At 36.0% G+C, this 13,240-nt stretch overlaps 2 protein-coding genes across 2 annotated transcripts in view; one reads left to right on the top strand and one right to left on the bottom strand.

Annotated features, from left to right (window-relative positions):
* Positions 1-1,708, bottom strand: part of crema (cAMP responsive element modulator a) — a 3,709-nt gene extending 2,001 nt beyond the window's left edge. The window contains exon 1 of the mRNA XM_079561069.1: positions 1,614-1,708. Coding sequence (XP_079417195.1) covers positions 1,614-1,644 — 31 coding nt within the window. The 5' untranslated portion in view covers positions 1,645-1,708. The remainder of the gene's footprint in view (positions 1-1,613) is intronic.
* A 10,968-nt stretch (positions 1,709-12,676) lies between these two features.
* Positions 12,677-13,240, top strand: part of LOC306966775 (partitioning defective 3 homolog) — a gene marked incomplete at its 3' end in the record, with an annotated part of 100,316 nt that continues 99,752 nt past the window's right edge. The window contains exon 1 of the mRNA XM_079561593.1: positions 12,677-13,095. Within this exon, the coding sequence (XP_079417719.1) occupies positions 12,976-13,095 (120 nt within the window). The 5' untranslated portion in view covers positions 12,677-12,975. The remainder of the gene's footprint in view (positions 13,096-13,240) is intronic.

Here is a 13,240-nt window from a genome sequence, read left to right as displayed (position 1 = left end):
TTCAGACGAACCGTGACCAAAGAAACATTTCGTTTGTTCCAGATAAAAGAAAATGTTTGACTTATTTTATTAAATGAAGCTGAAATAATGATGAAAACAACCCAATAACAGCACGTAGTGAACTTGTTTAGTGGATTATTATCGACATGTCCTCAACTATTTACTATTTATTATCACACCTCCAGCTCGGTTTTACCCAAATCTAAAAGCTTCTGGACTGGAGGCCACAGTGTAACGCCTCATTTGAAAGCTAAGACCCACAAAACTGATTCTTTTCCCCGTGTTGTTGCTGTGTTGTGTCACCTTTTGTATGTTTTTTTTCCGTTGTTTTTTTTTGTCATTTTTGTCACATTTTTATTGAATTTTTGTCTTTTTTTGTTGAATTTTTTCATTTTTTTGTTGAATTTTTGTCACATTTTTATACAATTTTTGTCACATTTTTTGTTGATTTTTTGTCACTTTTTTTGTTGAATTTTTGTCACATTTTTATAGAATTTTAGTCATTTTTTGGTTGAATTTTTGTCACTTTTTTGTTGAATTTTTCTCACATTTTTTGTTGAATTTTTGTCATTTTTTGTTGAATTTTTCTCACATTTTTTGTTGAATTTTTGTCATTTTTTGTTGAATTTTTGTCTTTTTTTTGTTGAATTTTTGTCACATTTTTATAGAATTTTTGTCATTTTTTTGTTGAATTTTTGTCACTTTTTTGTTGAATTTTTGTCACATTTTTATAGAATTTTTGTCACTTTTTTTGTTGAGTTTTTGTCACTTTTTTTGTTGAATTTTTGTCTTTTTTTGTTGAATTTTTTCATTTTTTTGTTGAATTTTTGTCACATTTTTATACAATTTTTGTCACATTTTTTGTTGATTTTTTGTCACTTTTTTTGTTGAATTTTTGTCACATTTTTATAGAATTTTAGTCATTTTTTGGTTGAATTTTTGTCACTTTTTTGTTGAATTTTTCTCACATTTTTTGTTGAATTTTTGTCATTTTTTGTTGAATTTTTCTCACATTTTTTGTTGAATTTTTGTCATTTTTTGTTGAATTTTTGTCTTTTTTTTGTTGAATTTTTGTCACATTTTTATAGAATTTTTGTCATTTTTTTGTTGAATTTTTGTCACTTTTTTGTTGAATTTTTGTCACATTTTTATAGAATTTTTGTCACTTTTTTTGTTGAGTTTTTGTCACTTTTTTTGTTGAATTTTTGTCTTTTTTTGTTGAATTTATGTCACTTTATTGTCGCGTTTACATCCTTATTTTCTTCTCACTTTTTGTGGCTGTTTTGGTGCTTTTTTCCCCAAGAAGCTTTTTGTTTAGGGTAAAGCCAAACTGGAGAAAATGGGGTCCGTTCAGGTGGGAGTTAAGAGGTTAAGAGGTTAAAACCATTGTAAAACACTTGGAACTCTCTGCCAGTCCAGCTCAGCCCCACAGTCACTGAGCCGGTCCTAAGCCCGGGTAACTCTCGCGTTACTTCGACCACCTGACGCTCGAGGACCACCTGTAACTCTTCTCAGTCTTCTCTGATCTACGTCACACACGCGCCACAAATCCCGACCCTGGTCTAAGCCGGAGCCCGTTACAGACCGGGCTTTAGTCCCGGTCACGGCCTCACCTGACTCGGTCTCGTCCCCGGTCACCGCCATGCCGTGCGTCTGTTTCCAATAATCCAGCCTCGCCGCTCCCGCTGCTCCCGCTGCCGCCGCCGCTCCTGCCGCTGTCCCGTGTTCCGGAGGGGGGGTCGCAGTAGTAAAGTCACTCCGCTCCGTCTGTCCGCGTCTCCGCAGCGCGTCTCCTGCCCGTGCCCGTGGATCAGCGCGTCACAGCCCCGTTACGCACTCGCTGACATCAACGCGACGTCACCGGAGCGCAGCGACGCGAGATAAAAGAAGCCACGGGAGGGAAGTACATGAAGTACATGAAGTATAGGAAGTACATGAAGTATAGGAAGTATATGGGGCGCGCGCGGCGGTTCAGGAGCCGGTGTGACGTAACATGACGCGCTTTTGGAAAAGTAAAGTTGAAAAAGTATCTCCACAACAACAAGTGTATGTGACCCAGCACGCGCAGAAACGCTCCTCTCCTCGCGATAACAACAAGTGTCCTCGTGGCTCGGTCCTGCTCTGACCCACTTTAATCCTGGAATATCCGGGTTCTGGACATGATAAAGCGAGCTGGGCTCTGGTTTGGTCACTTTGAGCTCTCCGTGCGCGCACACGCGCAGCCGGAGTGTGGGGAGGGGGGAGGGAGGGGGGAGGGGGAGAGTATTTTTAGCCGCTGTGACGCAGCTCGAAGACAAACAAGAGGATATTGTGTCCAGGGAGCGCGCGCTCACACCGCTACTGCTCAGAGTGCGCGCGGACAGTCAGTGTTGGGAAAGTTACATGTTAGCATATTCTATAGTTACAGCTTTAAAAATGTAATGTTTGTTTTACATGTTACTGTTTTCAAAAGTGCAGCTGAGTTTCTCTGAGTTACTTTTGGTAAAATATAAACTGAAAATAAATCCCCGGAGCAAAAGTGCAGCCAGAGTTTTCCTTTTCCTTTGGCATTTTTCTTTCATATTTAACCTCTTAACTCCCACCTGAACATGTTTTCTCCAAATTCTCCAAATCTAAAAGCTTCTACAAACAGCGATAAAAAACGAGAAGAAAATGAGGATGTAAACACACAAAAAAACGCTTAAAAGTGACCAAAAAAGCGACAAAAATGACAAAAACTCAACAAAAAAGTGACAAAAATCCAGCAAAAAATGAAAGAAAAAAAAAAAACAGCAAAAAAATGAAAAAAATCCAGCTGAAAAAATGACAAAAAAATCCAACAAAAAAGTGACAAAAGAGCAGCAAAAAAGTAATAAAGTGACAAAGCACAATAAGTGACAAAAACACATAAGGGAAATAAAAAGTGACGAGGTGTGAAGAGAAGAGGAGAGAGTGCATTTGGTTTTGGCGGGTGGTAAGAGGTTAAATGCTCTTGTAATTAAAGTTACTTACATTGTAATGACTAACATATTCCTGTATTTTGTTCTTACACAAATATATGACTTTTCAGTAACTGAGGAATATCACACGTGTAGAGCGGGTGTGGTTTTAACACTTTTTGCCTCAGCTAAACTGGCACCATTTCAAACCTCTGAGAAAATCCCAGACCTCGAACACCTGGTGGTGCTTTGTTACATCTGACCCACGACAGGGGGGGCTGTAACACCTGCTGGGGTAAGATCCATCCATCTGTTTTAAAGGTCGGACTATCGGCCGGATCGTCCTCTCCAGGCCCTGGAGTAGACCTGACCGGGGAGGCTGAGGAGTGTGATCCCGACCCTCTGACCCCCCTCCTTAAAGAGAGGGACCACCCCCCCCCCCCCCGGTCTGCCCATCCAGGGGCACTGTCCCAGCGAGCTCTCCTCCGAGTCCCCAACCTCTGCTTCCTCATCAGAAGACGTGTTGTAAGCTGTAACAGTTAAACAAAAGAAATAAAAACAGAGACCTGCTTCAAATACACGTTTATTTAACCTCTTAACTCCCGCCTGAACCGAGAGGATCTTTTTCCTCACGTCATCACATTTTATTTCCATCATTTTTTTCGTTGGGTATTTTTGTAACTTTTTTGTCATTTTTCGTCACATTTTTATCAAATTTTTGTCATTTTTTCGTCAATTTTTTATAAAATTTTTGTCACATTTTTGTCATTTTTTCAACATTTTTTAATCACATTTTTGTCATTTTTTTTGGTCATTTTTGTCAATTTTTCTGTAATTTTTGTCATATTTTTATCACATTTTTGTCATTTTTTCGTCATTTTTTGTCATTTTTTTGTCATTTTTTTGTCCATTTTTTTAATCAAATTTTTGTCATTTTTTGTAATTTTTTTGTCAAATTTTTAATCAAATTTTTGTCATTTTTTTGTCATTTTTTTGTCATTTTTGTCATCAAATTTTTGTCACATTTCCATCATTGTTTCCGTCTCAGTTTTGTTGCTATCTTCACAGCTTTTCTCCAGAAGCTTTTGGATTGGGGTAAAGCCAAACTGGAGAAAATGTGCTCGGTTCAGGTGGGAGTTAAGGGGTTAAATAAAAGAACAGAGTCTCTCTCTAACCTGTCAGATGTTTAACCTCAGGTGGAGTCAGTCCATCACACCGGTCTGTGTCCGAGACTCAGAGTCCAGCTCGTCTTCCTGACACTGATGATCCTGGACCTGGACCTGGACCTGGACCTGGACCTGGACCTGGACCTGGACCTGGTCTCTCAGCTCCTGCAGTGTTTACAGGATCTGCTCAGTTTTACACGGCAGATCCCATGAGCCTTTGCAGCTGATCTGTCGGGCTTTCTTTTCCACTGTCTGGAGATTCTGTAAAAGTGTAATGGTTTGAGATCAGAGAAACTACAATTTAATCTAATCTAAATCATATTGTTTCATGTGCAATAATATAAACTCTAATTTACACACATCTATTTTTCTTCTTACCTCAAGATCATTTGTTTCTCTATAGAATCTGAACCTGTTCACAACGTTGACAATCACACGTGGGATCAGGAGGAAGTGGGTAAACTCTGATATGATCATGTGACTCCTACCTTCTCCCTGATTGGTGGAACTGCTGGCGTTATTACTCTCCCCATGTCAGACCCGCTCTCCACTGTTACTATGTTCAGTTTAAAGCTGAGCTGGAAACGCACGGGTTAAAAGGTTAAAGATTTACTCACAGAGGAAGAAGTAGGAGGAATATGGGTAAAGTGGGACACTTTTTCAAAAAATTCAGTTTCCACCTCATTTTTGGTTTGGAATTAAAGTCTTTAATGTTGTATATTTTTAAGAAGCTTTAGATTCTATTTTACACCAGTGGAGGAAAAAAAGTCAAATGTTTAACACAGAAGTTATAATTTTGCCTCAAACACTGGTTGGTCCAATGGTACATTTTTCGAGGTGCTATTGGTAAAGTGGGACACTATTAACATGGTATTTTTTGTATTCAAAATCATTTAATATTATTGTAGCTTCTACTTTTCTGAACATGTGAAGAGGTTATGAGTAATAATAACAGAGAGTGGTTGTAATAACTGTTGTGTGAGACATCGGCCCATCATGGACCTGTGTCTGATGTGCAGCCTGTGCCGTCAGACATGTCCAGTGTGGAAAATCTAACCGGGAGCTTTGGTATAAACTGAAAACGAGTGACAGGACAATGGAAGAATAATACTGTAAAGTGCCTTCATCAGATTTACTTTGGTTTATAAATGAGTGAGGAATAATATGAAGGACATGCCCCAAAAAACACACGTTAAACTGTGAACTCAGGCCGCCTTTGATTGGTGAAGTAGGAACAAACATGTTTTAAAGATTTGCAAAGGAATATATCCAATATTAAAAAAAAAAAATCTACAATTAAAGAACTTAGAAACCTCAAAGAACAACTTCATGTTGAAATGTTGCTAAACGGCGATAAAGAGTTCATAATGAACAAGAGCTACAGTTAAAGCAGCACTAAGTAACTTATTTACCTTAATAAATCCTCCCCGTAGTCCCTGTGGGGGAAATACAAGTGTTTATGGGATGATTGGAGGGTCTTTCATCTCCCCCTGGTGTCTCTGGACAGAAAACCATGTTTGCAACTTGACTGCCACCGGTCCGGAGTCACCAATACACACTAATGGAATCACGAAGAAGAAGCAACATGCTAACGGGCAAAGCTAACTGTGGGCTAACGTCACTTTAAACAGTATTTACAGCCAAGTTTGAGTGAAAAAAAATACTTCCGTTGTATAATTGGATGCACAGTAACCCTCTCTCCCTTTGCCTTTCCTGTCAGCGTAGTATTTACTCTCCAGGACAATTAATAAGTTAAAAAATCGTAACTTGCTGCTACACCTGCAGTTGTGCTTATGGCCTCTAGGGGGAAGAGTTACTTAGTACTGCTTTAAAACTTCAATCAGAAATGTGCTCATCAGAAAACTTGAGCAAAACAAGAAATATAGAGTTAGATTGATCTAATTTGAAGATGTGTAAATAAAAGAAACACAGAACACCCAGGATTTTCCACAAAAATACACAATTTACCAATAGCAAAAAGTGGGACAGTGATAAAATCTCTTACAAAAATAAAAGTATAAAGAATAAACATGTGATTTTGAGATGTTTTGTTTGCAGATGCGTTCCCTTAATTTATCAACAACAATCTGCATGTGTGTTAGTTTTAAAAAGTTATAACCTTAAGATCCTAAATCCCCAAATGCTTTGTCATTGGACACACCTCCGCTTTTTTACTACTTGGGGGTAGATTATGGTTTGCCACCACATATGAAGTGAAGTTTTATCCACAGAACCTTTATTTTCTTATCCTGCACTTTCTAATTATCGGGTGTGTTTGTATTTTTAGTAATAAAATATGACACATTAAAAAAATAATTATGATTAAAGTTAAGTGTCTCATTGTATCCATTGTCCCACTTTACCCACATTCACCCTAACTATTATTATTACTCAAGTAAGAAACATAGTTCATTATAAATTACTCAAGTAATTTTTTCGTCCATTTTTGACATTTTTTTGTACATTTTTTTCACATTTTTTTTGTCAAATTCTTATCACTTTTTTGTACATTTTTCATCAAATTTTTCTAAATTTTTTTGACATTTTTTGTTACATTTTTTCACATTTTTTTGTCAAATTTTTTCACTTTTTCGTCCATTTATTCTCCATTTTTTGTCATTTTTTGTCCATTTTTTCACATTATTTGGTCAAATTCTTATCACTTTTTTGTACATTTTTCATCAAATATTTCTAAATTTTTTGTCATTTTTTGTCCATTTTTGACATTTTTTGTTACATTTTTTCACATTTTTTTGTCCAATTTTTATCACTTTTTCGTCCATTTATTCTCCATTTTTTGTCATTTTTTGTCAATTTTTTCACATTATTTGGTCAAATTCTTATCACTTTTTTGTCCATTTTTGACATTTTTTTGTACATTTTTTTCACATTTTTTTTGTCAAATTCTTATCACTTTTTTGTACATTTTTCATCAAATTTTTCTAAATTTTTTGTCATTTTTTGTACATTTTTGACATTTTTTGCTACATTTTTTCACATTTTTTTTGTCAAATTTTTATCACTTTTTCGTCCATTTATTCTCAATTTTTTGTCATTTTTTGTCAATTTTTTCACATTATTTGGTCAAATTCTTATCACTTTTTTGTCCATTTTTGACATTTTTTTTTGTACATTTTTTTCACATTTTTTTTGTCAAATTTTTATCACTTTTTCGTCCATTTATTCTCCATTTTTTGTCATTTTTTGTCCATTTTTTCACATTATTTGGTCAAATTCTTATCACTTTTTTGTACATTTTTCATCAAATTTTTCTCAATTTTTTGTCATTTTTTGTTACATTTTTTCACATTTTTTTGTCAAATTTTTATCACTTTTTCGTCCATTTATTCTCCATTTTTTGTCATTTTTTGTCAATTTTTTCACATTATTTGGTCAAATTCATATCACTTTTTTGTACATTTTTGACATTTTTTTGTAAATTTTTTTCACATTTTTTTGTCAAATTTGTATCACTTTTTCGTCCATTTATTCTCCATTTTTTGTCAATTTTTTCACATTATTTGGTCAAATTCTTATCACTTTTTTGTCCATTTTTGACATTTTTTTGTCCGTTTTTTGTCCCTTTTCCGTCAATTTTTTCTCACTTTCTTCACATTTTCATCCTTGTTTTCGTCTCAGTTTTGTTGCTATTTTCACACCTTTTTTCCAGAAGCTTTTGGATTGGGTTAAAGCTGGACAAAATGTGCTCGGTTCCGGTGGGAGTTAAGGGGTTAAAGCCGAGATGGTGGAAACGCACGTGGTCAAGGCGGGCGTTAAGGGGTTAAATATTTACTCACAGAGGAAAAAATAACTTATTTTTGCTCAAGTAAGAAACACACTTCATTATAATTTACTCAAGTACATGCTGTAACTGTAACTGAGCTCCTCTCTGTCCTTTCTCTGGAAATGAAACTTTTGGATTATTATTTTTAAGCACAACTTTGACGCACGAGGACTTGCCGCTCGCTTACGTCAGAGCTGATGACGTAGGTGTCCAGAAGCGAACTATTAATAACCGTGAGGCGTTTATTCTCCATGTTTCCCATGTTTGTCAGCCTGATTCTGTGAGGTCCAGCTCTGGAGGAAGATGAACCTTCAGTGACGCAGAACCGGCTCCGGACTCCGCGGTGACGTCTGGAGTCTCTGCTTTTGGATCTGCGGCTCAGGCTCAGACTCAGGAGCGAAACGACGACACCTGCTGGTGACTCAGGGAACGACGTGTGAGCGGCCGGAGAACTGCAGTACTCGCGGGAGGGGGTGTTTTTCACCCCTTAACTCCCACCTGAACCGAGCACATTTTCTCCAGTTTGGCTTTACCCCAATCCAAAAGCTTCTGGAAAAAAGGTGAGAAAATGGCGACAGAACTGAGACGAAAACAATGATGGAAATGTGACAAAAAAGTGAGAAAACATTGACAAAAAGTGACGAAAAGTGGATGAAAAAGTGGCAAAAATGTGACAAGAAATTGACAAAACAAATTACAAAAATGTGACCAAAAAAAAGTACAAAAAATTGACAAAAATGTGACTAAAAAAATGACGAAAATGTGACAAAAAATGGACAAAAAAATTACAAAAATGACCAAGAAAATGTGACAAAAGTGGACGAAAAAATTACAAAAATGTGAAAAAAAAATGACGAAAATGTGACAAAAAATGGACAAAAAAGTGACAAAAATGTGACAAAAAAATGACAAAAATGTGACAAAAAACTGACAAAAAATTGACAAAAAAAATTACAAAAAATTGACGAAAAAATGACAAAAATGTGACAAAAAAATGACAAAAATGTGAAAAAAAATTACAAAAATGTGACCAAAAAACTGACAAAAAATGGACAAAAAAAAATTACAAAAAATGCGACAAAAAATGCGACAAAAAATGACGAAAATGTGACAAAAAAATGGACGGAAAAAGTTTCAAAAATGAGTTGAATACCCAACAAAAAAATGATGGAAAAAAAATCTGATGACGTTTCAGGCGGGAGTTAAGAGGTTAACCAGCAAATGGCTTTACCATAATAATAACAGCCTATAGGCCAGAGTAACGCCTCATTTGAAAGCTAAGACCTACAAAACGCGTTTTCATCAAGTTTTTGTTTTGCTATTTTGACACTTTTTTTTCAAGAAGCTTTTAGATTTGGGTAAAGCCAGACTGGAGAAAATGTGCTCGGTTCAGGTGGTGGTGAATTGGTTAAACTTGTATAGAGGGAAAATCTTGACCCAAATAACTACTCAAGTAAGAGTAATAAGTACTGGGGGAAAGTATTCGAGTAAACGGTGAAGCTGACAGAAACACTGTGAAAATGTAAATAATTCTTACAACTTGACTTTGTTATTTATCTTTTTTTGCAGTTGAAATGTACTTATGTATTCTGCATAATTAAAGGAAATATACACAATATATTGTGTGGGATTTACGGCTCTTTACTGGAGTCATTTAACCCCTTAACTCCCACCTGAACCGAGCACATTTTCTCCAGTTTGGCTTTACCCCAATCCAAAAGCTTCTGGAAAAAAGGTGAGAAAATAGCAACAAAACTGAGACGAAAACAATGATGGAAATGTGACAAAAAAGTCACGAAAAATTGATGAAAAAGTGGCAAAAATGTCACAAAAATGACAAAAAATTAAAAAAAAAGTGATAAAAATTTGACAAAAAAATGACAAAAATGTGACAAAAATTACAAAAAATTACAAAAAAAATGTGATAAAAATTTGACAAAAAATGACAAAAAATTGATGAAAAAGTGACAAAAAATGTGACAAAAAAAAATGACAAAAACGTGAAAAAAATTGACCAAAAATTGACAAAAGATGACAAAAATTTGACTAAAAATGTGACAAAAAACGTGACAAAAATGACACATTTTTTTTTACAAAAATGTGATAAAAATTTGACAAAAAAATTACAAAAAAATTACAAAAAATGTGACAAAAAATGACAAAAATTGGATTATAAAAATGACGGACAAAAGGACTAAAATTTGATAAATTCTAACAAAAAAAATACTAAAATTTGATTATAAAAATGACAAAAAAATGACAAAAATGAGTTGAACGCCCAACAAAAAAATGATGGAAAAAAAATCTGACGTGAGGAAAAAGATCCTCTCGGTTCAGGCGGGAGTTAAGAGGTTAAAGAGCCGTTCAAAACACTGGTTCTTTTTGACATATATTTTATTAAGTCTCACATTATCTAAGACGCCATCGATCTGGAGAAGAACAGTGTAAGGCCTCATTTGAAAGCTAAGACCTACAAAAGTGATCGGAACTACTTTGTCACCGCGTCCTTGTCGCTTTTAAATACTTACGAAATCTGCTGTAGTTCCCACCCACGGCCACCAGGGGTCAGTGTGGACTCAACTGCTCTTCAGGGAAAAGGGAAGTCGTGTTTATTTATTCACAATTACGTAAACATTGTTCATGTTACATTTGTGTTGTTTCTCAGGACCTTTATCCCAGTGTGGAAATGATGTTCAAATATTCCTCTGATAAAAGTACAAGTACATGAGTGACGGACCTGTAAAGGAAACTCCTTCTTTCAGTCATTTGGCTTTGAGACAAAACAATCAGACAAAACATGCAGCGACTTTAACCTCTTAACTCCCACCTGAACGGATCCTATTTTCTCCAGGTTGGCTTTACCCTAATCAAAAAGCACCAAAACAGCCACAAAAAATGAGAAGAAAACAAGGATGTAGACGCGACAAAAATTCAACAAAAATGTGACAAAAATTTAACAAAAAATAACACAAATTCAACAAAAATGTGACAAAAATTCAACAAAAAAATAACAAAAATGTGACAAAAATTCAACAAAAAAATAACAAAAATGTGACAAAAATTCAACAAAACATATAACACAAATTCAACAAAAATGTGACAAAATTTCAACAAAAAACAAAACAAAAATTCAACAAAAATGTGACAAAAATTCAACAAAAAAAACCAAAAATGTGACAAAAATTCAACAAAAATGTGACAAAAATGGACAAAAAAGTGAGAAAAAATTTACAAAAAAATGCGAAAAAAAAGGACGAAAAACTGATGAGAATTTGACCAAAAAAATGCGAATAATTTGACGAAAAAGTGACAAAAAAATGACAAAAAATTGACGAAAAAGTGACAAAAAATTTGACAAAAAAAAAGACAAAAAAAAGACAAAAATCCAGCAAAAAAAAATGACAAAAATACATTGTCTTTTTTGTCACATTTTTAGTCATTTTTTGTCAATTTTTGTCAATTTTTGTCATTTTTTGTCAAATTTTTGTCATTTTTTTTTCTGGATTTTTGTCATTTTTTGGTCAAATTTTTGTCATTTTTTTGTCACATTTTTTGTCACTTTTTCGTCAAATTTGTGTCATTTTTTGTCACATTTTTGTCATTTTTTTGCTGGATTTTTGTCTTTTTTTGCTGGATTTTTGTCTTTTTTGTTCTGTTTACATCCTCATTTTCTTCTCGTTTTTTGTCGCCATTTTGAAGAAGCTTTTAGATTTGGAGACTTTGGAGAACAGGAGGAAACATGTTCAGGTGGGAGTCAAGAGGTTAAATAATAATATCAGTTTGTCCACTAGGGGGCGTCTCACAACCTCATGATGCGTTAAAACAAACTGGGACTTTTCCCCCTCACCGACACAGTTCTCCTTTTCCCACCACAGAACTCTCTGACCAGCTTTTATCACCGCTTCTCCTCCGCTTCACCACAACTTTACCCCGACAAACATCCCCGTCTCTGCGCGAAGAAACCACCGAAGCCCCGGATCCCGAGCGGCCCCTGAACGCAGCACGTGACCGACGCGAGGGCGAAGGGATTGGGGAGAGCGACACAGAGGCTAAACCCGAACCAAACAGGTGGTCACCAGAAAACAAAAAAAATGACAAAAATGTGACAAAAAATGACAATAATGTGACAAAAAATGACAATAATTTGACAAAAAATGTGACAAAAAATGTGACAAAAAATGACAAAAATGTGACAAAAAATGTGACAAAAAATGACAAAAATTTGACAAAAAATGACAAAAAATGTGACAAAAAAAATGACAAAAACGTGACAAAAAATTACAACAAATTGACAAAAAATGTGACAAAAAAATGACAAAAACGTGACAAAAAATGACAAAAAAGTGACAAAAAATGACCAAAATTTGACAAAAAAATGACAAAAATCCAGAAAAAAAAATGACAAAAATGTGACAAAAAATGACAAAAAATTGACAAAAAAATTGACAAAAAAATGACAAAAACGTGACAAAAATCCAGAAAAAAAATGACAAAAAATGGACAAAAAATGACAAAAAATTGACAAAAAATGACAAAAAATGTGACAAAAAATGACAAAAAATGTGACAAAAATGACAATGTATTTTTGTCATTTTTTTGCTGAATTTTTGTCATTTTTTTGCTGAATTTTTGTCATTTTTTTGCTGGATTTTTGTCTTTTTTTTTGCTGGATTTTTGTCATTTTTTGCTGGATTTTTGTCATTTTTTGCTGGATTTTTGTCATTTTTTGCTGGATTTTTGTCTTTTTTTTGCTGTATTTTTGTCTTTTTTTCTGGATTTTTGTCACTTTTTTGCTGGATTTTTGAAACCACCGAAGCCCCGGATCCCGAGCGGCCCCTGAACGCAGCACGTGACCGACGCGAGGGCGAAGGGATTGGGGAGAGCGACACAGAGGCTAAACCCGAACCAAACAGGTGGTCACCAGAAAACAACCCGACACAATGCGCTCCGGCGGGCAGAACCAGGCGCGGCGCTGACCCCCCCCACCGGAGCAGCGAGGCAGCACGGGCAGCTCTACCCCGATGCTGGCGCTGGTTCTCGGCTTGGATTTTACCCCCGGTGCAGGCGGCGGCGCGGTCGGGAAGAAGCAGGCGAAGAGTGGGAAGCCATGAAAGTCACCGTGTGCTTCGGCCGGACCCGCGTCGTGGTTCCGTGCGGCGACGGGAACATCCGCGTGCACACTCTGATCCAACAGGCGGCCATGCGCTACCGGAAAGCCATCGCAAAGGTAAGGACTGAAGGGGGGGGGAAGGAGAACCGGGAGAACCGCTGCGGGTCGCGGAGGAGGAGAAGGGGCTACTTTGTTTCTCCTTTTGTGCGCGGGGGCAGCTCGGACGTGGCGCAAAGTTGTCAAGTCATCGCGAAAGACGTAA

Source organism: Gobius niger (genome assembly GCF_951799975.1).
Source record: "Gobius niger genome assembly, chromosome: 8".
Lineage (NCBI taxonomy): Eukaryota > Metazoa > Chordata > Actinopteri > Gobiiformes > Gobiidae > Gobius > Gobius niger.
The sequence above is the reverse complement of the archived record's forward strand: the minus strand, read 5'-3'. Positions and strand labels throughout refer to the sequence as shown.